Source organism: Cetorhinus maximus, chromosome 5 (assembly GCF_964194155.1).
Source record: "Cetorhinus maximus chromosome 5, sCetMax3.hap1.1, whole genome shotgun sequence".
NCBI classification, from domain to species: Eukaryota; Metazoa; Chordata; class Chondrichthyes; order Lamniformes; family Cetorhinidae; genus Cetorhinus; species Cetorhinus maximus.
The window spans coordinates 49,100,292-49,124,993 of record NC_135883.1 but is presented as its reverse complement, the minus strand read 5'-3'; the positions used below and the strand labels follow the sequence as shown (position 1 = coordinate 49,124,993).

At 39.4% G+C, this 24,702-nt stretch overlaps 1 protein-coding gene across 3 annotated transcripts in view; it reads right to left on the bottom strand.

Annotated features, from left to right (window-relative positions):
* Positions 1–3,616: 3,616 nt before the first annotated feature.
* Positions 3,617–24,702, bottom strand: part of fam135a (family with sequence similarity 135 member A) — a 257,651-nt gene continuing 236,565 nt past the window's right edge. For all 3 annotated transcript variants that reach the window (XM_078541854.1, XM_078541856.1, XM_078541855.1), the window contains 5 exons: positions 18,632–18,729; positions 16,146–16,297; positions 9,668–9,778; positions 6,016–6,129; positions 3,617–5,730 (listed from right to left, as the gene is read on the bottom strand). In XM_078541854.1, coding sequence (XP_078397980.1) covers positions 5,525–5,730; positions 6,016–6,129; positions 9,668–9,778; positions 16,146–16,297; positions 18,632–18,729 — 681 coding nt within the window. In that variant the 3' untranslated portion in view covers positions 3,617–5,524. The remainder of the gene's footprint in view (positions 5,731–6,015; positions 6,130–9,667; positions 9,779–16,145; positions 16,298–18,631; positions 18,730–24,702) is intronic.

Below are 24,702 nucleotides of genomic sequence, written 5' to 3'. Positions count from 1 at the left end.
TTATAAATCACACATTGAATGGCAGATACAAACTAAGACAGATCTTACAAATTGGCTCAGCAGTCCACTCAGATTTTAGTAAATACAGTGTGTCACAAAGTCCTTCAAACTCTGTTTTCCTCATGAGGAATTTCAACTCCGATCCTTCCAGGAGCTAGCCTGATCCCCAGCCGTTGGCAGCGCGCAGACAGCTGGAGTTTCAGGCGCATGATCTTCACCACAAATGGCACACATCTGCAGAACTTGCTCAACTCGGTCTGGATGGCGTAGATCCACCACTATTATCTTTCAGTTACAAATACAGCTGCAGCAACTTATTTTCAGCTTCTTCCACACCACTGGACTCATCAACTGCTACTGTTCAGCTTGGACTGATCTGTGTCCTTTATAACTTTCAACCAGGGCCAAACTTGGTTTCCAAACTTCAGTTACCTTTTGTTTCCTTAGAAACAGGGACGGTCAGTTTCCTTTTTATGTTTACCTGTTTTGTTTCGCTTTCTGTTCCCTTTGCAGTTCAGTTTCTGTTTCAGTTAAGGTCTGCCTCAATAAATATAAATTAAATGTAAAAACACAAACAGCAAAAGTCCTTGCTGGAGGGCAAAGTTGTGCAATGCACAACATAGCACAACAATCTTTGAGACTATTGCAGGTGCGTACTGTAATGTGCCCCCTGACCTGTCCAGACATAGAAAACGTGATTTTAGAAGTCCAATTGTCCTCTCCACCACCTGATGTGTTGCTACATGTGCACAGTTGTATCACTTCTGTGCTTCATTGGTGGTCCTTCGAAATGGTGTCATAAGCCAGGTTATCACCCAGGAGTCATCCTGTAATTACTGGTGATGTTGTCATGGTCCAGTACAACATTGAGTTTGCTAGGATGAATGAGTCCTGGGCACTTCCCTGGTTGTTTGCATTCACATTGAGGATCCTCATTTGGGCATCACACACCATCACATTCGGCGAATGGAACCCCTTCCTGTTCATGAATGAAACAGCCTCATCTATTGGCGCCTTCAATGGAATATGCATTCCCTATTGACAGCCCCAATCACTTTTGGGAAACCAACAATCTTGTGGAATGCGAGGGACCGCTCCTTCATCCTGACAGGGGACATGTCAAATGTAATAAACTCTGAAACCCGACTAAAAATTGCCTCAGTGAATGCAGGCCCTCGCAGCATTCTGCGAAATGTTGCACGTCACTAATTATATGTAGAAAAGGCCCAGATGCAAAGAAATTCAGTGCTGTTGGGAGTTTCATCTCCACAGTCCACTGCGTAGACTCCTGACACACAGCTCCTCTGACATCATTTCATATGACATCCTTTGCCTGTACACTCTCCGGGGTGGGTAACTGATCCGCTTTTTCAGCGAGCAGACATGTTGCCTGACTCTCCTTTCTGTCCCTTTGCCTAAGTTGAGCCCTCAACAAAAGTAGAGTAGTTCTAATAAAAAGAACAGCAATTGTGATATACCAGGGGTTGAACATGACTCTGGATCAAGTTTGAAATCTGCACTGGATTCTGGAATACCTGTCGGAGAGATAGTTCACATCAGCTTGCAGAAGGCTTGCATATGTCCTTTTAAGAATTACACTTTTCTAAAGCATAGAAATAGCCAAATTACACATTTGTAACAGTGAAAGCAGAACTCCCTTTCACATATATCAACTATTTAAGAGGCTTCTAAGGATCGACATTGCATTAAAGGGACTCTTAAATACTGAAATACGCCACACTGCATTAAAATGCATCGTAAACATATTTTACAAAATTACTTTAGCTGAAACTTATTACAGAGACTTCAATGAGTCAAACGTACATTGTTAAATATGAAATCTCTAATGGAATAAACATCATGATTGAATGAAAAGGTTGTGAAAAGAATAAAATTTCTATCTTTCTTACACTTTCTGCACATTGCATATGTTTAAAAGATGTTGAAAGTAGAAGTGAATAAATTCACCCACCTAAAGAATCTCTCCAAAATGTCTGCTGCCTCTCTTCTCTGCAGTTAGACCGTGAATGAAAGTGTGTAAAGAAATCCACGTAAATACTTGCCTATCATCGGGACATCTAGGGGAAGTTAGCGCTGTGATGTGCAATTTAAATAGAAGTCCTTCAGTGTGGCATACTCAGCTGTGCAGTTAATCTTCCCGAGTTGGAAGTTTGAACGCAATGCACTTTTAGCACGCATGTGCGTGCAATGCGACTTCTTCGGGGTCCCGACACGCAACCTCCAGGCTACGCTGCCGGAGCACCAGTGGGTAATGCAGAAGTTAAGGGCCATTGCGCCCTTGTATGCGTGTATGAAGTTGCGGCTATCCCCAGGGTTAGAATGTATGAATAAACTATACTTCTGATTTAACTCTAAAGAGAGTTTGATGAGAGTCACTTTAAAAATTGACCTCAGAGCAGAGGGTTTGGGGAAACATGCCACAGCTTATTTCAAAAATTAAAACACCTCAGCCTATGGACAAATAGCAAAAAAATAGACCTGAAGGAGTTCAGGTCTGCCTCTCTCTCCTGTCCACAACTTTCCACAGCCCTTTTAGATTGTATTTCTGTGGCTCCCCGAGTTGCAATACCTTAGGTACTCTGTCCTTCCAAATTCCTACTCAAATCCTTCAATACTCCTCAACCTTCCTGCTCTCTTGCCACCAGCGCCAACTTGATTCCCTTTGATAAGTCTACAGTTCCCCATCTCAGCATCCTCCAAAGGGCTCGTCAAGGCACTCAGCACTGGCTCATTATGAGCAGCAACCCCAAATGCCCCATCCTACTTTCCTGTCAACCTTATGGGCACCACAATTTAGGGACAACATGAGGGTTCTAGTAAGGATGCAGAGGAGATTTCCTGAACAGTTCCTGGGATGAGGGGATATAGTTGCATGGATAGAGTGCAGAAGTTGGAGTTGTTCTCCTTAAAATAGAGAAGACTGAGAGGAGGTTTGATGGGGTTGTTTAAAATCATGAATGGTTTGGATAGCATAAATAAAGGGAAACTCTTACAAATGGCTGTACCCACCTTAGCTTCCACTGTTATAGTCACTTTGCATTTAAAGACCATTCCCTGCCATGAGAACAGGCCCGGGGTTAAATGGCCTACCCCTGTCCCTATGCCTGCAGCAATGCATTTGAACTGTAAGGACTCTGGATCAAAAAAACTCGCCTAACATCTCTCCACACTTAAGATTTTAAATAGATGATCCCTCATCATTGACTTCCCAACCAGGAGAAATTGCTTTCTCTTCCAATCCAGCATCTTCCCAACTTAAATCTCCACAGTCTTTTTTGCTTCAGTAGAAATAGTTTTATCATCTCAGGTTTCTTATCGCCACCATAATCCTGGTAGATCTACACTGGATGTTTCTGATGTCCTTTGCAGAGTGGGATACACAAAACTGCATATTGTGTTATATAAATTAGCATTTTGCAGTTGAACCTTATGCCTTTATTTTTAAATCCAAAATGCTATTGACTTCTGATGCATTTGAACCTCTCTTTATACATACCCTGGTATCTTTCCAGCACTTACATCATGAGCTCTGGTCATTGATGAACAATTTGTAGTTTATATAAGGCCTTCAATGCAATACAACATTCCAAGGTGCTTCGTAGGAACAATTTCAATTTAGTGTCTCAAAGAAATCTTACATGATATTAGACAAAATTGGACATGAACAGCAAACAAATGTTTTCTCTCATTTCCCAAAAAAGGCAATGCCCACAAATAATTTAAAAGGAGAGAAAAATGTCCTTAAATGTAACTAGCTAATGGTTAGCTGCTAACCAGTTACACAATAAATGGTCAAAGTACATTTAAACTGGCACTGTGCAATAGTAACTGATCCGTGAGATTAATACAATGTTAGATAGTTAAAGGAATGTAAAAAAATAAAAATAACAGATGCATTAACTTGCACAGTATAGTATAATATACAACATTTTTATTAAACTTACTGGTACAATGATGATGACCTTATGTGCTGTATGCTTTTGAAAACAAGGCTACAGACAGATGACACATGCACCATTTAGAAGAATGTAGTTTGATTGCGCTTCAACAAATTAAACTCATTACAAATTTGTTAAATGCATATGTGATAGCAATGTGTGTCTTTTCCCTGTCTTTTTGTTAAAAGTCAGATATGCACCAGTAACCCATAAACCATGCTATACGCCCACTGTCAATCAGGCCACCTAAAATAAATAAATTAAATTGGAAATGTTTTCTCTATTTAAGAGTTTAGAAATAAGAGTAAAATGCCTAATTATCTCAAACATTTTTAGTTTTCTTAAAAATCATTACAATATTCTCCTGTGTCTATTACAGCATTGCAAAACCCAGTACAACACTGATGCACCATAGCCTGTGATATCACATGCAGTGCTTCCAGCTCCCCATTCAGAGAAGCCATATAAAATGGCCCGTCACTGTAGCATGCTTTTCATATGGTTTTCAAAATGAACTATAACAAGAGATAACTACATTTTAGTGAATGTCATATACAAATACATTGGCATACAAGAATATTGGCAGTCAGACCAATTGACTATTCATTAAACTGCAGGATTTTGAAAATATTAGCTTTTTACCACTCCTCTCTGAATGTACAAGTATTGACTTAAATGCCTTGTGTTTGCTGGACTCATTGTGTAGGAGTTTATACCTTGGTGCAGTACAAATCATTGCAAATCAAGGTCATCAGACTGGCATGACAATCAAGTTTTATACTACATTTAGAGTATGAGAAGGTTTGAAAAAAGTTACTTCAGTTCTAAAAGTTCCATAGCAAAAAATCTTTCCACTTCAGCAGTAGAAAAAGTAGCAATGTTCGACAGGTATGGTTAAAAGTTCTAAGAGGATGTTTTCTGTATAAAAATGTATTGCAGACATTTATGACCTAGTTTAAAATTTTGACAGTGACAGTATGTATAAGACAGTATTTGGTCTTCTTAGAAAGATTGCATGAAATGAAAAACAAATTTGTAAATTTCCTATAGGTTGAGCAATGTTAAAAATGTATAAATATATAGCAGCGTCTTAAAGGGTTTCCAGTTGCCAAAGTCCACTCTAAAAATGTTACATACAACAGGCTCGCAATCAGATTGTGAAAATGTATTCTTTGGAAGTCATGAATTAAATTAATGTTTCATCTCTAATATACTAATTGAATATTAACTTTATAAATTTAGAAAGTAAAATTATATCAGTGCACCCTGATCATTTCAACATTAACTGATACTTAAAAAGGCAAAATAAAATTTCTGAAAAATACAGAAAAACTGAACTGAAAGAAATAGTTACATAAGACAGATAAAAATACAAAATTGGTATTGCACAGCACAAACCAACAGGCATTAACATATCCAGACCTTTAAACTATCTCTGAAGACTCAATGTAGGATTGTTTCCAATACAAAAATGTATAAACAGTTTTAACTTTTTTAGGCAGAGACAATGTTCTAGGATCAAATGTGTTTCTTTGAATAGAGGTAAGAGTTTATGGCACTCTTTCTCACTGAAAGTATTTAAGGCCCGCAACCAGAAAAAACTTCTCCAAAAAGATTTCAGAATCGAGAACTGCAATATGAGCTGCTCGTCCTATTAATGAATTAGCTGTGTTGGGCAATGCATGGATGACATCATATCGAACCAAATTACATTCCTTATTTTCAAGCACTGGCATTAGAAGATTTTGGATCATCTCAGCATACACCGGTCCTGTAAAATAGATCAGACATGTGTGTTCCCCTGCTCCATAAACAATTTATTAAAAAAACAGCCATTTATTTAAATAACAACTAGACCTGAATATATAATTCAATTGTGTATTTGTGTGCCATGCCAAATTACATGGCATATGCCATGCATATATATATAGAAAAGGATGTGAATTTTAAAAAAAGTAACAAAAAAGAATGCAGAGATTAGGAATCCTCATCATGAGTTAAGCTATCATTGGTAAAATCCTTTAAGCAATAACTATTACTAGGTATTTAATCTTACCTGATTGTTTATCCTTTAAAGCGGTTTTGCATATCTCAATTCGAGCAGAATGGTAGGGGACATAACGATCTTGTAGTGAGCCAACCAACACCACATTTTTGAAATAATGGAGACCTTGAATACAAGATGTCACAAGAACAATTGCTTCCATATTACTCATGTAGTTTTATTTATCTGAAAATGGTATCAGCAAAGTAATCTTTGGTATGAAAAAATGTGTGTGGGATAGGAAAGGCCTCAAATGTTGGTCCCAATCAAGCCCAATTAAGACAGAAGTCACATATGGAAAGGTAAGTCACATTACGGTAGCAAACTAAAAACACGTACAAAATATGATCACCGTCAATTTCATGCTGCAGTTGATATTTATGCTGATTTCTAGTGGAAGCAAGGACACCCCGTGCTCCTCTCTCAAGTCCAAAATAAAAAAGAACACACACACTATTGCAAGACTGTAGATAAGGGGAAGGCAAGAAAACGGTTTATCGTCTGGAAACGATAATTTGCTAACAGAAAATAAAGGAGAGTACTGGGTGACCCTAAATGTAGTGGCATGGACATTTGGGATAGCTCTGTACAGTATCAGGTCCCCATGTACAGCATATGTTATAGACGGACTTGGGATGCTCGGATGTTTATTCAATTGTTGGGTGGTTTGTGACCAGCTGATCTTGCTCACAGTTTGGGTGTTTTGCTTCAGTTCTTGGGGACAAGTGAAGTTCTTTTATTACCTTATTAATTCAGGCAATAGGAATTAAGTATTCCACAATTCCATTTGATTATTCACAAATCATTTCATGGAATCAAAGAATAGAGGCTGTTGTGCCTCCACTGCCTCTTTGAAAGAGCTATCCACATTAGTCCCACTCAACTCTTTCCCTATAACTGCAAATTTTTTCATTTGAAGTTTTATCCAATTCCCTTTTCAAAATTGTTATTGCTTTTGCTTCCAATAGCAACATTTATATAATTTACATTTATATAAGACCTTCAATGCAGTTACACACCATGCCACACATAAGATATTGGGACAAATGATCAAAAATTTGAAATTAAGTTAAAAGTAGGTTTTTAAGGAAAGCCTTAAAGAAGAAGAGAGGGCTGGAGGACAGCCAATGTGGTACTGTTATTCAAGAAGGGAGGAAGGGATAAACCAGGGAACTTCAGTCTAACCTCAGTGGTGGGGAAGCTATTGGAAGCAATTCTGAGGGACAGAATTAATCTACACTCGGAGAGGCAGGGATTAATCAAGGACAGTCAGCATGGTTTTGTTAAGGGGAGGTCATGTCTGACCAGTTGGATTGAATTTTTCGAAGACGTGACCAGGTGGGTAGATGAGGGCAATGCATTTGACATAGTCGACTTGGACTTCAGCAAGGCTTTTGATAAGGTCCCGCATGGGAGACTGATAACGAAGTTAAGAGCCCATGGGATCCAAGGCAATTTGGCAAATTGGATCCAGAATTGGCTGAGTGGCAGGAAGCAGAGGGTGATGGTCGAGAGGTGTTTTTGTGACTGGACGCCTGTGTCCAGTGGGGTTCCACAGGGATCGGTGTTGGGTCCCTTGCTGTTTGTGGTATATATAAATGATTTATACTTGAATGTAGGAGGGTTGATCAGTGAGTTTGTGGATGACATGAAAATTGGTGGGGTTGTAAAAAGTGAGAAGGATAGCCTTAGATTACAGGAGGATATAGATGGGCTGGTCAGATGAGCTGATCAGTGGCAGTTGGAATTTAACCTGGCTAAGTGTGAGGTGATGCACTGGGGCAGGGCAAACAAGGCACGGGAACACATGATGAATGGTAGGACCCTGGGAATTACCAAGGATCAGAGGGACCTTGGTGTCCACTGGTCCCTTAAGGTAGCGGGACAGGTAGGTAAGGTGGTTAAGAAGGCATATGGGATACTTGCCTTTATTAACTGAGGCATAGAATATAAGAGCAGGGAGGTTATGCTGGAACTGAAAATACGCTGGTTAAGCCACAGCTAGAGTATTGCATGCAGTTCTGGAATCCACATTATAGGAAGGATGTGATTGCTCTCGAGAGAGTGCAGAGGAGATTTACCAGGATGTTGCCTTGGCTGGAGAGTTTTAGTTATGAGGAGAGATTAGATAGACTGGGGTTATTTTCCCTGGAGCAGAGGAGATTGAGGGGGGCATGATTGTGGTGTATAAAATTATGAGGGGCATAGATAGGTTAGACAGGAAGGAACTTTTCCCCTTGGTGGAGGGATCAAAGACCAGGGGGCATAGATTTAAGGTAAGGGGCAGGAGGTTTAGAGGGGATGTAGAAGAATTTTTTCACCCAGAGAGTGATGGGAATCTGGAACTCACTGCCTGAAAGGGTGGTAGGGGCAGAAACCCTCATAACGTTTAAGTATTTGGATGTGCACTTCTAATGCCATGGCATACAAGGCTATAGGCCTAGTGCTGGAAAATGGGATTAGAATAATTAGGTACTTTTTTGACCGGCACAGACTCAATGGGCCGAAGGGCCTTTTCCTGTGCTGTAGACCTCTATGACTCTAACAAAAAAGGACAACATTCCCTTCTTTAGCAGAAAGAATAATGACACATAGCAATGCAGACATACAGTGGAACTTTATGCCTCCCTCCCCAACCAATCCGGAGCCGAGTTCGGAGGCATGAGGGGTTTGACTGGGTGGGAAAAGAAAGCTGGATGGTGGCCTTCCTGCATAGAGGACAATTGAGACCCTTACGTAGGTACTTAAGGGTCACATCTTGAATACAGTGGAACTCTACCAGTGATGGGTGGGGAACCCTCCATGTGGGACAAACACCCACCGAAGCCCATTAGGTTTGCCTGTAGCTTACTGGGTGGAGGGGGGATGGGGGTGGTGGTTCCTTGTACTCAGCCACTCTGTGCTTGATTGACATCAGGATTGGGTAGGGGGATAGCCCGTGGGAAGCCACCTGCCCTTTCTATCAACTCCCGTCTCTTGTACTCACCAGCACTGTGACCCCCCATATCCTGCTCACACTTTGTCAATCCCCAGTGAAGGCTCCAGTGTGGTACCGGCTCTGGCCACCGCTCTTGGTGGTGTTGCTGTCACTGGAGAGCTGCTGGCCTCTTATTGGCTGGCATTTCCTCCCTGTACTGGGCTCAAGTCAGGCCTGATGCTGTCCATAAGTGCCTGATTATTGTAAAATTCTGTCGGGCCTCCTGAAAATGATTGGGGATTCCAATCAATTTTCCAGCTGAACATTAAATTCAGCCCATTGACACAAATCGAGGGAGAAAGTAAAATCCAGAAATGATGCATCAACAGATCAGTTACTCGCTAGCCTTTCAAAAATTTCAGTCAGCAACATTTTTATATTTTTAAAACTAGCAAACAAAGAAGCTAAGAGACCTATTTGTTCTGTAATTGAGTTATTTATTATGCAGTGAATAAACCTGACATTCTGGAATTCAATTTATACATGTATGACTAAGAAATAATCAACATTTATTTAAGTTTCTCCAATGAGGATAGGTGTGACAGATGGTTTAAATACTACTCTCAAACACCACGCAATTGGCAGAATGCAAAGCAAAATCCTTTGCTTTTTACAAAATTATTGTGTTGCATCAAAAAGCAATACAGGTACTAAGTGATGACATTACAATATTTCTGTACCACCTACCTGCTTTTTTACTGAGCTTGTACAGAAAAGTCTGCCGGGGATCAGAGTGATCTCGACATGTTAGCTGTAGTAGGGATCCAGACTTCTTCCACTTCTGCATAAACCAGAGTCCTGGTCATGAAAGTAATGCAACGAGATATAAAAGTCAATAAGGGAATTACAGCAAGAGAAGTCAAACAAGTTACTGATACATACAAACTCAGCTTCAGCTTGAAGGCTTTATTTGTTACAAGTACGCTTTAGAGTTCTCCACCACTTTTGTGTCTGTGTCATTTCTGGGTCTGCTGTGGGCTAATTGATAGAGATTGATTCGTATGACCAGTCAATGGTTCCATTACCTTTGTATCATGCAACTACTAGGATGGTAGAAGGCAAACTAGGTGGACCATGGTCTCTTAGCAATTCTTATGTTCCTATGGATGTTTCTCAATGTGCACAAAAATAATAGGCAATTGTCCATCTCATTCATAAATTAAACAGCATTTTGGTCTTTCTCCACAGGTATTAGATGTCCTCAGGTACCAGATGTCCTCTCCCTTCCACGATTAGCTGACAGGTTTATTTCCATGGTGCGGAACTGATTCCTTACTTCTCCAAGGTGAAGTACTCTACTACAAGAACTGATGAAGCTCGCTCACTCAAGTTCAAAAACACAGATGTTAATCCAGCCACACTGGTCAAACTGAATCTTTAAATTAAAATGGTTGCCAAATAGCTTTTTTTTGTAAACTTCAATGGGCAAAATCGAGCCCGGTTATTTTCCAGGAATGATGCAAATAGAAAGCAATGATTTTCTTCACATCAATGTCCAAGTTGATTTTTATTTCATTTTTTTTACTAACTCTTAAGTCAAAGACTTGTTTTTCTTCCAATGGCTACTTTCTGCTTGGTTTTTTTCCTGCTCTATATCTTCCATATAATGCTATTGTATTCTCTAGAGTTTAGAAGAATGAGAAGTGAAGCATGCAAAATTCTTACAGGGCTCAACAAGGTAGATGCAGGATGGATGTTTCCCCTGGTTGCGGGGTGTCTAGAACCAGGGGACAGTGTCTCAGATTAAGAGGTAGGCCATTTAGCACTGAGATGAGGAGGAGTTTCTTCACTCAGAGGGTGGTAAATATTTGGAATTCTCTACCCTGAGGGCTGTGGAGGCACAGTCATTGAATATGTTTAAGACAGAGATCGATAGATTTCTATATATTAAAGATATCAAGTGATATGTGGTTAGTGCGAGTAAATGGCATTGAGGTAGATGATCAGCCATGATCTAGTGGAATCGTGGAACAGGCTTGAGGGGCAAAATGGCCTACTCCTACTCCTAATTCCTATGCTCCTGTAAAGGGAAAGTGCAGATACGAAATTACTTACATTTTTCCCCTCAGCCTCGAGAAAAGTTAATTGAGTACAATATTCTAAACCATGATATTAAGAGAAATTGTTGCCAAATCTTTGTGGTCCAGAACCCTATAACTTTTGCCTTGCCTTATTGTAAAAAGCTTGTACTTTTCATGGCAACATTAGGAACAGGAGTAGGTCATTCAGCCCCTTGAACCTGCTCCATTTTTCAATTAGATCAAGGCTGAGAAGTATCTCAAACTTCATTTACCTGCCTTATTCCCATGTCTCTTCATACCCTTACCTAACAAAAATCTGTTGGAAGCAATATTGAAAGTTTCAATTGACACAGCATCAACAGCCTTTTGGAGTAGAGAATTTCAGATTTGCACTATTCTTTATGAAAGAAATGCTTCCGGATTTTGTTCCTGATTGGCCTTGCTCTAATTTGAAGGTCATGCCCCTTATTCTTGATTCCCTCTCCAGAGGAAATTAACTTATCTTGTCCTATTGAATCCTTTTAACATTCTAAACACCTCAATTAGATAGATCACCCCCCAAGCAGTTAAATTTCCATGCTTTTTCCGAGTTGAATTTTCCTTATTCTGTTTCATTTACCAAAACTACATTTTATTTCCATCAATAAATTAGATTACAATCAGCAGCTTTGTTTTCTCCTCAACCCTGGGAACTGATTCAGCACTTGAAGATTATTTCTATATTGTGGGTGGCCTCAAGTTATTAACAGCTTATTATCAGCTCCATTTATAATTACTTTAATTACTTTTTATGTTGAATCTTAATTATACTTTTCCATTTTGGTTTGCTGATAATATACAAACTGCAAGTTCTGTTGGCTTCAGCCAATCTAAAATACCAACTTTATGTTTTAGGCTTTCATTCTGATTGGAGTTGCTGATGAGTAAGAGAGCTATTTAAATCAGATCCAATAACCATCTAGAGTTTTACTCTTGGGGAGATTTGAAGTGTACACATGAATGTTATTCCAGCCAAAGCAAAATGCTGCTTAGATTCATTTTGTACTCCAGTTGGTTTTGAATTACTGCATGGTTGGTACGTTATAAGTGGTTAGTGCTCCTGTTTAATCAGAATTGTCCTGACAGTGACAAACAGGATTCAAATTGCTAGCACCTGCTTCCTAAAAAAAAAATCGCCAGCCTAGATGCTCTTTGAAATATTCCAAAGTTACACTGACCTGCAGAGCTGCAACACATCTCTGTACCAATTGGAGGGGGAGAAAGGAAGAGATGCTCACAGTTCTTAAAAAATTTACAGGATGTTGGTAATTTAATATGATTACATAATAGACTTACATAGAAATTACAACATGGAATAAGGCTTTTCAGCCCAACCAGTTGGTGTTTGTCCTGAATTCGCAGATTCCTCTACTTTCTCTCCTATTTCTCTTTGTAGAGGTTCTGCTTAGTGATTATGAGCAGCTAGGGTTAAGTTAAAAAACAGAACCACAAAGGTAATAATCTTTGGATTACTACTTGAGCCATGAGTGAACTGGCGTAAGGTAAACAAGAATAGAGTTAAATGCAGAACCAAAAGATTGGTATGGGAGAAATGGATTTCGATTCATGGGGTACTGGCACCATTAGTAGGGAAAGTGAGAGCTGTACCGCTAGGATGGTCCTGAACCGTGCTGGGACTAGTGTTCTGGTGAGTCGTATAATTAGGGTGGTAGACAGAGCTTTAAACTGAACAGTGGAGGGAAGGGATCACGATGGGAGATGTGGTAAATTAAAGAGAATGGACAAAGCAATAGAGCAGGATAGTGATAGGGGCAACAATAACCAGAGTGTGACAGGAACAGTGGAAAGGGACAGACCGTACAATCTTAAGAGTGCACCAGCAGATAAGGCCAGAGTTTGCAACAAAACTTATGAATTGACAACACAAATAGAAGTAAATATGTATGACCTGATGGCCAATACAGAGATGTGGTTTCAAGGCTGGGACCTAATAACTTAAATTTACTTAATTTACATTTTGGAAGAACAGGAAGCTAGGAAAAGATGGTAGGGTAGCTCTGTTAATTAAGGATGACATCAGTGCAGTAGTGAAGATCAAGATGTAGAATCAGTTTGGATAGAGATAAGAAACAGCAAGGTAAGTCACTTGTGTGAGTATTTTACAGGGCCCCTAACAGTGACTGTACTGTAGGACAGAGTATAGAGGAAGAAATAATCGGGGCTTGTACTGCAATATTCACCCGTGATTTCAATCTTTATATAGATTGGATGAATCAGATTGGCAAAGCTAGCCTGGAAGATGAGTTCAGAGTGTATGTAGGACAATTTTTTAGTGCAGTGCATTCCACAGGCTATTTTAGACCTGGTAACGTGCAATGAAACAGGATTAATTAATGATCTCTTAGTAAAGGAGCCTCTAGGCAATAGTCATCATAACATGATAAAATTTCACATTCAATTTGAGGGTGAGAAGTGTGGGTCGAAGTCTAGCATCTTAAACTTAAAGGCAATTACAAGGGTATGAGAACAGAGTTGACTAAAGTGAACTGGGAAAGCAGGTTAAAAGATAGGATAGTAGAGGAGTAGTGGCAGACATTTAAGGAGATATTTCATAACACTTAGCAAAGATATATTCCATTCCAATAGAGGAGAAATAAAACTAAAGTAATAAAACTCTAGACTATCAAACTTAATATTAAACTGTATAGTTTAGTACTGAATAATAGCATCAAGAGGTTTTATATGATTTAATTTCAACAGATAGCAAGTTCTGAGAGAATTCCCTCAATAAAGGCCAGAGAGAGGTGAGATATCATACTGTGGACATCTTTAAGTCTCACCGTGTTCTTTTTCTCTCTCTTCTAAGAACAATTTGTTTTTGCAATAACAAGGACAATAGTATACTGCAAATGCCACAAGTCAGCAGACAGTCCAAAAGCAAAAATCTTAGGGTCATTTAATTCTCGTAATATCTAATCCCTCTAAGTACCCTCAACCGTACAAAGATAAGCTTAGTGAGGTTATAGGAAGAGAACACACAACACAAGGGGCTGGATTTTACAGGGTGAGGGGCGGGCGTATTCTTCCCCCACTCTGCCACCACTCCCCGCACTAGGTAGAAAGGTTGGTCATGAACCAATCTACTTTTTTTTAAAAAAGGCTGCTCCGCAGCAATAATACACCGGGGCAGCCTTAACAAGGTGGGTGCGAGGCTTCAGCCCCTCAGGGATAGGAAGTAATCCTGCACCGTTATCTCTGCAGTCCCCAAGGATCAATGCTTGGACTGTTATTTCTCATCTACATGTTGACTCTCAGAACCATTAAATGAAACACATCAGGCACTCCTTATTGTCCATCCAGGTTGCCCTTGCGGACATACGAACAAGAAGCAGGAGGCGGCTATTCGGCCCCTCGAGCCTGCTCTGCCATTTAATTAGATCATAGCTGATTTGATAGTAACCTCAAATCTGCATCCTATCTTACCCCCGATAACCCTGCTTACCAAGAATCTATCTTTGAAGAGTTATGTGTCGCCTTCTTGAAATTAGTGGTTGCGAGCAGTGCCCATCTCCCAAGAATAACTAAATTTGCTTTTAACATAGTGAGTGAATAAATTTGGTTTTATTATAATGGTAATCTGATTTTTTTTTAAAGATTGAATCCCACTACTCTTCCCATTATGCTGTATATTTATGTACCTATTTAATTTGCATTCCTTAGCAGTTTTAAAGTCAAGAACAAGGCAAGACAGCATACAAGTTGTACCATACTCAGATTCCAGCTAATACAGTCATAGCTCTAGGCAAAATTATCAAGTCCAAGACAAGGCTATTTGGGAAAGTCTGAAAGCTTATTTAATTGTTAAATGTATTCATGTTATTGCATAAAAACCTCTTTTACACCAGAAGACCAAAGGGCTGAATGCCTTCTTGAACACTTTCATTCTGTTTGCAAATCTGATTTTTGTGCCTCACTAGGGCTCATTGCTTGAACTAACTGTACAGTCCCAGCCTGAGTTTCTGTCCTTGATCTTGCACACAATTCCAACCAAGTAAAATGTGAACTTTAGAAACTATATCTTATCCTTATCCTAGGCGCTCTGCAATCCTCTGATATACCCTGACCTGCTGTAAGTCTGGCATTTTTTATTTTACACTCTTGAATATGAATTTCACCTTTTTTTTGTGTGGATCTCTCTCATTTCTTTTGCATGCCTTACTTAGATATTTCTGCTTTTAATGCATCACTTTCCATATAACCAAACAGTTTTAAATCCAAATTTTCAAAAAGCCATTTATTTTCTATTTGACAGACTAACATCCTTGGCAGTTAACTTTTACTGTTCTTCTACCCTTTGTCTTACTGACTCCTATAAGGCGTTTTTCACTCTTCAGTTATGATGAAGGATTTATATAAGAAATAGGAACAGGAGTAGGCCATTCAGCCCTACAAGCCCACTCTGCCATTCAATGAGATCATGGCTGATCTTCTACTTCAAATTCATTTTCCTGCACTATCCCCATATCCCTTGATGTTTTTAATATGTAGAAATCTATCGATCTCAGTCTTGAACATACTCAATGACTGAGCCTCCACAGCCCTCTGGGGAAGAGAATTCCAAAGATTCACCACCCTCTGAGTGAAGAATTCCTCCTCACTTCAGTCCTAAATGGCTTACTCCTCATTCTGAGACTGTGTCCCCTGGTTCTAGACTCCTCCCACAAACACCACACCCCCAGCCAAGGTAAACCTCCTTCCTGCATCTACCCTGTAAAACCTTGTAAGGATTGTGTATGTTTGAATGAGATCACCTCTCATTCTTTTAAACTCCGCAAAATAAAGACCCAGTCTTCATTCTTTAATCTTTTAACAAGAGAAAAACATTAACCTGCCATGTCTCTTTATGCATGCTGATCAATCTGCCATGCATTTCCAGCATTTCAATTTTGATTTCCCCTGTTGGATGCTGTTCAATCTGTTTTTCTTCTCTTTTATCCCTCTGCAAGAACAGCTCTGACTAAAAGCGAAGTACTCTTTCAGTCCATAGATGGTGCACATGTCTACTTAAGAATATTCATTTATTTTGAGTTTTAGGACTTTAGGTTGTTCTATTGGTGCCATACATCAACAGATTCTTTGCCTACCTGTATTGACGAGTGCACTGCTGTTGTATAATGTTCCCAAGTGAGGCCCAGACAAAGACAGGAACGTGTGCAGTTTGTTCAAGTAAAACTTAAATCTTTGTCTTGTAAGAACAGATCGAATGATTAAGTTGCCTAAAGAGTGTCCTATGAAACTGAGAGAGAGAGAGAGAGAAAAAGAGAGTTAGGTACGAGAAGAAGAATGCCACAGGGGAATTGAACAAAATATTTCAAAGCGCAATTCTTTTAAAAGATTAAAAAGAAATATGTATCTTCTTCCATGACATCAGCACCAATGGATCAACACCTTTCATGAAGTGAAATTTAATTTCTGGTTTACTTTTTCCAGTTTCTGCTAAATGGTCCTGGATATCAGTGCCACATACATTGCTAAATGTAATATTTGGGTCTATCTAGAATGGTTAAAAATATAATTCACATTATTGATCTACAAAAGTGGTTACACAAATGCACGGGGAGAGTCATACAAAAAGCTGCAGTGTGAGTTGGGAAAAGGATATCTGAGGGAGTATCATTTGAATAAGTGGACAGAAAGTTGAATATTTTTTGTGCTGAAGCAAAGCAATTACCGCTTCACATTGATGCAAAATGTGCAACACAAGTCCAGTTTTGCGTGAACAGAGCACGGTAAGGATCTGCTGATTCACATTTGCTCAAGGCAGCATTTGGTCCCAAAGTGGCACCTGAGATTAAATAGTGTCCTTAAGTTACTTACTATATTGATAACTGAAACATCATTTTACTTCCATGCTTTGTACAGTTACTGGCACAACTAATTTAAAAGTTCGTATTGAAAAGTTTGTCTGGATTTTTAAAGAGAAATTGTCTTTAAAAAAGTGTTACAGCATGACATACATGTTAAACTCTGAATTTTTTTTAAAAAAGAGTATTTAATTTTGAAAGTTTATTCATAAAATTCACAGAATAGGTACAACATAGAAGGCCATTCAGCCTGTCGTGTCTACACCAACTCTCTGCAAGGACAATTAAGCTAATGCCAATCTTCCACTTTTCACTGTAGGCCTGCAAATTTCTCTTCAGATGCTCATCCAATTCCCTTTTGAAAGCCGTGTCGTATCTGTCTCCACTACACTCAAAGCCAATGATTCCAGATCCTAATCACTTGCTGTTTAAAAAAAAAATCCTCATGTTGCCTTTGGCAAAAATGACCAATAATCTTTAATCTGTCTTTTAGTTCTTGCCCTTCCCATAAATGGGAACAAGTTTTCTACCTACTCAGTCTGGACCTGTCATGATTCTAACATCTCTATCAAATCTCCTTTCAACCTTCTCTTCTCAGGGAAAACAGCCCAGCTTCTCCAATCTATCCACAAGTCTTTCATCCCTGGAACCAATCTGGTAAATGTTTATGCACCATCTCTAAAGGTTACACATGCTTCCTAAAGTGTCATGCCCAGAATTGGACACAATTCTCCAGTTGAGGTAAAACCAGTGTTTATAAAGGTTCATTATAGCTTTCCCGCTTTTGTATTGCTGAAAAAAAAGAGCCTTGCAATCAAAAGCTTTTCTTCTTGCACTCATCAGGACAGCTCGCAAGATAAACCAACAGTAAGGGGAACAACAATTTATACTGCAGGAGAAGCGGGTGCTGATTGGTTGCCAAGTGGGCTCTGATTGTGAGCTTTCCAACCATTTCCTGCGCCTTCGCTACCTAGATTCAGAGAGAACACATCACAGCATACACACAGAACAGAAGAAAAAGGTAGACACTAAGGCCCAAATTTCCATAAAGTCGGAAGGTCTCAGCACCTTAGCCAAAATGGTGCCGGAGACAAGAATCCAATAGTCCCGCTTGCACCCACCATTTTCATTGTGGGAGGGGGGAGGATGTCGGGAGGTATTTCACACATCTTTGGTTCACAGAGGCAGCAGCACATTTAAAAGTCCCAGAGCACTGAGATCGACCTTTTAAACAGCTCAGCCCATTTTGGTACTCGGCAGCCCCTGTGGCTGCCTCCAAACAGTTTCCAGGGGCAGCAGGTCCGACTCCCGTTAGCACCTGCCCACTCCCAGATCAAAAATATGACTTTTCAGGACACTTACTCCCAAGTCGGGTTTGTGGAGTCGGGTATTTTCCCAACTCTGTGCTCCTGAATTGGGAGTAAAAATGTGACCCTAAGTAGACGAAAAGGGAAAACGAGTTGAAGTCTGAAAGCAAATCTTAAGGCTTTAAGGATATTATAGAAATTGGAAGAGAGGTGGCAAGACAGGAGGATTTACCTAGAATTTCAGATGACAGCATTATGGTTGTTATAGCAGAAAAATGATTCAATGATTCTTACTGTGCATATAGTTAATGATGGGTATATAAAAATTTTGCTTTGTTTTCAAGTTTAAGATAAGATTTCCAAAATTACAGGCTAAGAAAAATTGATAGATTTTTAAAAAAATGCATTTCTCTTGAAAATATTGATAAACAAGTCCTCAAGTATTTCTTGCTAGCTTACCTGATTTTGGAAACAGTAAGGTTGTAAATTTGAACATACTGTATTATCTCATCCAGAAGTCGATCAGTCATGGAATCAAAGTCTGCAAATGTGTCATTCTAGGCAAAGGAAGATAAATAGTCAGTCATGGAAAAATATAAACTTAAACTTCTCTGACATGCCTGAAAATAAATGAAACTGTGTTCTGATGAAGGGTCATACGGACTCGAAGCGTTGACTGTGTTCCTCTCCGCAGATGCTGTCAGACCTGCTGAGTTTTTCCAGGTATTTTTATTTTGGATTTCTAGCATCCGCAGTTTTTTGCTTTTATCTTAATAAATGAAACTCCCTTGTTACAGTGATCACAAAAAAGCAAAGGATACTATAATCATAATTGAGATTTTGATAAAAGTCAGCTGATGGTGGAAGAGCGTGGGAGAAACATTTGATGCTGGGTATGGTAGTACAATGGATACTTTCTCCACTAAAATGGTTATAAGAGATCCCGACCCAGACAGCAAAGCAGTATTTTTGATTGGTGCCTGATAGTGTTTTCCTTGTCTACAGTAGATGGATAAGTGAATTTATTCCCTGCTCATATCACATTAAATAAATCCCAACACCTAAAGGAGAAAAAAATCAAAAGAGCTAAACAGAGGAATAGAGATGAGAGAAAGAAATAATTATTTTGCTGCAGTTGCTAGCTTGTATCTTAACTAATTAAGTATACTCGATATTCATAACTGTACTTTGATACTTGAGGATTAAAAAAATGATTATTTAATGTTTATGCAAGTCTTCGTAAGACAGAACGTTTCTGCAGAACTTCTCTACAAATTTGATGAAGGCGCAATCCTTTGGTAAACTGCTGCTGTTTATAATCAATATTTTATTTTCTTGGACGAACATCCCTTTGCTTTGAAAGGCTTGTTAGTGGAAGTCTCCGGTGCCTAGTGGCAAACCCTTTCTTCCACTGCCTATCTCGAGCAAAATATTTGACTGCAGAGTGTGTCATTTTGCCATGTGTCATTTAACAAGATAATTGCCATGCAATGTGATTACTGATACATTGATAGATTCCCCTCTTTTATTTTTAAATTTGAAAAATTATAGAACATTCCTTGCAAAACAAACAGAAGGAAATAAAGTCTCATATTTTCACATCTATAGATGCCACATTTCCTTTACCAAATATATATATAAACAATTATAAAGCAAAAAAAACAGGTTTTCTTTCATTTCATCATTATAACAAAAGGACACCCCTCTTCCAATATATTTTAGTAACTTCTTAGAACAGGCACTTCTTTTTGTAAAACAGTCTGATATTTGGTGACTTGTGTCAACCCATTGTATCTTGGAGATAAAAACAAAAAACTACTGCGGATGCTGGAAATCCAAAACAAAAACAGAATTACCTGGAAAAACTCAGCAGGTCTGGCAGCATCGGTGGAGAAGAAAAGAGTCGACGTTTCGGGTCCACACGACCCTTCAACAGAACTGAAGTATAGTTAGGAGAGGGGTGAAATATAAGCTGGTTTAAGGTGGGGGGTGGGGGGAGAGAAGTTGAGGGTGGGGTGGTTGTAGGGACAAGCAAGCAGTGATAGGAGCAGATAATCAAAAGATGTCACAGACAAAAGGATCAAAGAGGTGTTGAAGGTGGTGATTTTATCTAAGAAAAGTGCTAATTAAGAACGGATGGCAGGACACTCAAGGTACAGCTCTAGTGTGGGTGGGGTGGAAAGATTGACAAGGTATTAGTTGTAGATTTAAAAATAATGGAAATAGGTGGGAAAAGAAAAATCTATATAAATTATTGAAAAAAAAACTTCCGACTAGGCACTTTACAGCCTTCCGGGCTGAATATTGAATTCAACAACTTTAGATCTTTTCGTCAAATGAACATTATTCCAAAGAGACCGGTCGCCAACATAACATTCTATGGGCAAACTTTTCCCACATTGCCCCATATATAATATTCCTGTCAGTATATTTGATAAGTAGATTCCTATATTTATCACTTCTACTAATGCCAGTGTTTCAGCAGCTAAGGTGTTTTTTACTACCCTTTTTATTTTCTTTGCCTCCCAGGCCAGCGGGCAACATTTACCATTCTTTTCTACCAAGAATATGATAAACCTTGCTGTGCTAGAGTGCCCATCTGGAAGATTAGCATGTGAAGCATTGCTAAAAATGATCAACCTTATATTTTCTGGTCCACTCAAGGCTGGAAACTTGAATGTGCATCTTTCTGAATTTAATTTCTTTAATGTTTTATTTGCTTTCAGAACTTCCTCAACTGTAGCATGTTAGACCAAAAGACATAGGAGCAGAAATTAGGCCAATTGGCCCATCGAGTCTGCTCCGCCATTTAATCATGGCTGATCAGTTTCTCAACCCCATTCTCCCGCCTTCTCCCCGTAACCTTTGATCCCCTTACCAATCAAGAGCCTATCTATCTCGGTCTTAAATACACTCAATGACCTGGCCTCCACAGCCTTCTGTGGCAATGAATTCCATAGATTCACCACTCTCTGGCTAAAGAAGTTTCTCCTCATCTCTGTTCTAAAAGGTCTTCCCTTTACTCTGAGGCTGTGCCCTCGGGTCCTAATCTCTCCTACTAATGGAAACATCTTCCTCACGTCCACTCTATCCAGGCCTTTCAGTGTTCTGTAAGTTTCAATCAGATCCCCCCTCATCCTTCTAAACTCCATCGAGTATAGACCCAGAGTCCTCAAACGTTCCCTATATGTTAAGCCTTTCATTCCTGGGATCATTCTCGTGAACCTCCTCTGGACCCTCTCCCAGGGCCAGCACATCCTTCCTGAGATACGGGGCCCAAAATTGCTCACAATATTCTAAATGTGGTCTGACCATAGCCTTATAAAGCCTCAGCAGCACATCCCTGCTTTTATATTCTAGTCCTCTTGAAATAAATGCCAACATTGCATTTGCCTTCCTAACTACCGACTCAACCTGCAAGTTAACCTTAAGAGAATCCTGGACTAGGACTCCCAAGTCCATTTGCACTCCAGATTTCTGATTTCTCTCCCCATTTAGAAAATAATCTATGCCTCTATTCTTCCTACCAAAGTGCATGACCTCACACTTGCCCACGTTGTATTCCATCTGCCACTTCTTTGCCCATTCTCCTAACCTGTCCAAATCCTTCTGCAGTCTCCCCGCCTCCTCAATACTACCTGTCTCTCGCTATCTGTATCTCGCTAGAAACCATATCATTACTGATTAGCATCCTCCAAAAGGGTGGTCTGTTTATGTATCATCTCTGAACCTGAAGTAGCTGGAGCTTTCATATTCCTACACCTTCCGCCGCTCTGCCTCATCGAGGCACTCCAGATAGCAGTTAAGCCAATCCATGCCACACACCGTAGAAATGTAGCCACTGTCCAGAACTGTACAGTTGAAAGAGTCGACCATCAAGATACTCATCACTGGATTTAAACTTTCAGTGACCAATACAATTCTGTTATGGCAGTCACCATCATCATTTTCAGTCTCAGAACAGTCCGTCTCTTGGGTCACTTCAAAAATGCAATTCTTTCACTGTGAGAAGTTCATCACCTAATGATATTGGGAATCACACCGAAAACATCGATTAACCACTCTCCATGCATTTCTTGGGTTTAAACACCTGCGGTCACTGTCCCAGATGTGCTTTATGTTCCAACTCTCAAATTGGCTATGACCGTTTTCAGGCCTCTTGTCATTGAGCCCGTCTTTGTATTGGAATCTTTATCTAATAGACTCAGACTCAGATTTGGTCAACCTCGAAATTCAGCCACCACAGAATCTATCATCCTTTGTTTCACAGCATAGTTGTTCATATTTGGCAAGAATGTGACTTGGAATGACTTTTTCCACAGAAATTTTTTTTAGAGCAGCTGCCATTTGATTTAGGAGAGATTTTTTCCCCTGGAATTGAACCCCTGTTGGTACTGAAAGACTACCAACATGGGAAACGCAAGCATAGTCCAATAACTTAAACACCAATACTGACTCTGGAATTTCAAGTTCAAATCTCTGTCGTCTCCTGTACCATTTATCAAAATCCATGATATATTCTTCAATGGACTGATCATCTGATTTTTGTAAATCTATCAAAAGACTGTTCAAGCTTCATATGCTTCCAATAACTCACCCTTTTTGTAAAACTTATCCAAAATTGTACCAGAAGTTCCAATCCCTCATCATGATACAAATCATCCACTTTGCACTCTGAAAATACCTTACTCCTCATCTTACTTTTGGCTGGTAATGATGACGCCAAAGGCATACCTTGCTTCTTTCGGGCTATGGAAGTAACCCGGGTCCACGTCTCAATTTCAGCCTTCCATTGCTGATAAGGTTCAGAGTCAGAAAATATTGGTAGATAGCCAAAGCTTGTGATTTTGCACCATCCTTCTGCCATTCCTCAACTTAAATTGTCAGCAACAGTACACTTCGTTTCCCTCAGGGGACTGAGACAGAAGGCTTCATATACAGCAAACACCAAAGCTTAAAGTTCACCCTCTGCTACCATGTTACTCACAATAAGTGCTTGTGGTGGAAGAATGAATACAAAGCTTTTTTTTTTACTTCAAGCTGGTTTATCTCAGTCCAGCTCCTCAGTGCTACAGACTTCCTAGTAGCTTCCACCCAGAGTGTTCCAGCTATATCTATTTATACTGTTTAGATGGGAGAACCAATGCCCATCACCTGTTTTAATTAGCAATTATCTTTTAAAAAGATAATTGCCATGCAATGTGATTACTGATACATTGACAAGCATTGCTTCCCTTTGTTGACCATATTTCTTGAAAGTAGAATGGGCAGGGATTTCCCACGAAACAAAGTTTGAAAAATAATTGCAACAATGAAATCATGGCAATAGGTTACATGTAAAGCAGAACTACATATCGTTTGACAGAAGAGCTGCTGGTATTAATTTTTAAATTGCTTTCCCTCTATTTTTCTCTCCTGCTTCCCTAAAGGGGACGAGCTAATAAGATCCTAAGAAATAGGAGGAGTAGGCCACTCGGCCCCTCTAGCCTGCTCTGCCATTCAATAAGATCATGGTTGATCTGATTGTGGTCTCAACTCCAGATTCCTTCCTACCTCCACCCTGTAATCCTTGACTCCTTTGTTAATCAAAAATCTATCCAACTCAGCCCTGAATATATTCAATGACCAAGCCTCCACTGCTCCCTGGGGTACAGAATTTCAAACACAAACGGCTCTCGAGAAGAAATTCCTCCTCATCTGTCCCAAGCTGAAGTAGGATTTCCAAGCAATGATCATTCATTGGTACCTCACATAGCAGTTACTCTTCATGCAAGATCTCAGATAGTACATCAACAGGTTAACTTGGTCATGGCTAACATCACAAACATCTAATCTGATTCACATAACCAGATTTTCAGCAGGCATCACTAATCAGTGAGTAAGATAGGGATTTCTTACTCCTTTGAATGCCAATTAAATAATTTCAGCAGCAAGTTTTTGAGAGTTACAAAAATATTTATTCTCTCACACTTACTCCGAATTAACATAATATTACCCACTCAATCTCTCTCTCATACCCACACACAAAGATTGGATACAGGTGAAAGTAATGTCCTTTTATAGATTACAGGTATCTCAGTCTCTGGTTTATGATATCTGGTCTACCGTGTTGCAGGCCTGTAGTTTCTTAGATGGCTTCAATGCTTTAAAGTTAAAGGGAGGGTCTTGTAATCTTGTGATCTCTAAATACCCCACCCTGTTGATAAGGCCACCAGAACGCCCAAGAATAGCTTGTATTGGATGTCATGTGTGGGATGCTATTGGGATGCTTGTGTATATGTAAATGTGATTTGTTGCATACAAGGCAACTAGCATATGGAAGTGCACGGTGAAGATACTCTGAAAAATGAGTTTCACACATGCTCAATTACTTGTCAATAGCATTTCATAAAATGGTTAATGTGGCTCAAGAGAATGAGACAAGTTTTTAAAATCATCAAAGTATTACTGACACAGAGAAAACACCCTTTTAATTAAACAATCACGAAAGAGTTAAAACACACTGGTACCTGCAAAGGGATTAAAATTAA